We start from the raw sequence: 728 nt of genomic DNA on the forward strand, positions 1-728 counted from the left end.
TGGTCCTTTCGGCGATGGGCCGGATTTTACTGATGAAGCTGAAGGGGTTGGCGAACTCCTCCAGGGTGGGCTCGAACACCGGGCACTCGGGCGGGGGGATGAACTCCACCACCTGGCTCATGGCGCTGCCGGGCCCCCTGCTTTGGGCTGTGCCTCGGTCTGGCTGTTGGAGGGTTAGCGGCGGCCTTGCTGGCTGGTTCGGGGACGGGTTGGGGCGGCAGTTACTCTCCCGCCTCGCGGCGCTCCGGCCTCGCGCTCTGCTGCTTTTTTTCCGTTGCTTCGTCTCGCTCTCAAACAGCACAGCACCGCCTCCACCTCCAGCAGCTGCCTCCGCGCAGTAACCAGTCCGCGCACGCACACCGCCACTCTGCCCCAATGCACAGCATGGAACCAAGCCAAACCCAACTCGCTCGCCCAGCATCGACGACACAACGTACTGAAGGGCAGGAATCGAGCCAAGGGGAGCGCGATGACCATCTGTTTATATCCGGCGCATTACTACGGCTCTTTAGTGGGTGAGGCACTCACCAATGCCGGCACTCTTTGTTTAAAAGCCATTCTCCTCGGCGCCGATTGGCTGCTGGCCGCAGGGAGGGGGTGGGGTGGGGGGAGGGGATGTTAAAGGGGAAATGGAAATAGGGTCAACATTGCCAATTGGCGTCTGAATGTCAACATGGGGGCATCCCACCCTATCCGTCCCTGTGACCATGCTGGTTACAGCCAGCCCA

The 728-nt window shown here is 61.7% G+C and overlaps 1 protein-coding gene across 1 annotated transcript in view; it reads right to left on the reverse strand.

Annotated features, from left to right (window-relative positions):
- LOC137383758 (uncharacterized) overlaps positions 1-511 on the reverse strand; it is an 89222-nt gene extending 88711 nt beyond the window's left edge. Inside the window, exon 1 of the mRNA XM_068056908.1 lies at positions 6-511. Within this exon, the coding sequence (XP_067913009.1) occupies positions 6-421 (416 nt within the window). The 5' untranslated portion in view covers positions 422-511. The remainder of the gene's footprint in view (positions 1-5) is intronic.
- Positions 512-728: the final 217 nt, after the last annotated feature.

The sequence above is a fragment of the Heterodontus francisci genome, chromosome 25, assembly GCF_036365525.1.
Source record: "Heterodontus francisci isolate sHetFra1 chromosome 25, sHetFra1.hap1, whole genome shotgun sequence".
Lineage (NCBI taxonomy): Eukaryota > Metazoa > Chordata > Chondrichthyes > Heterodontiformes > Heterodontidae > Heterodontus > Heterodontus francisci.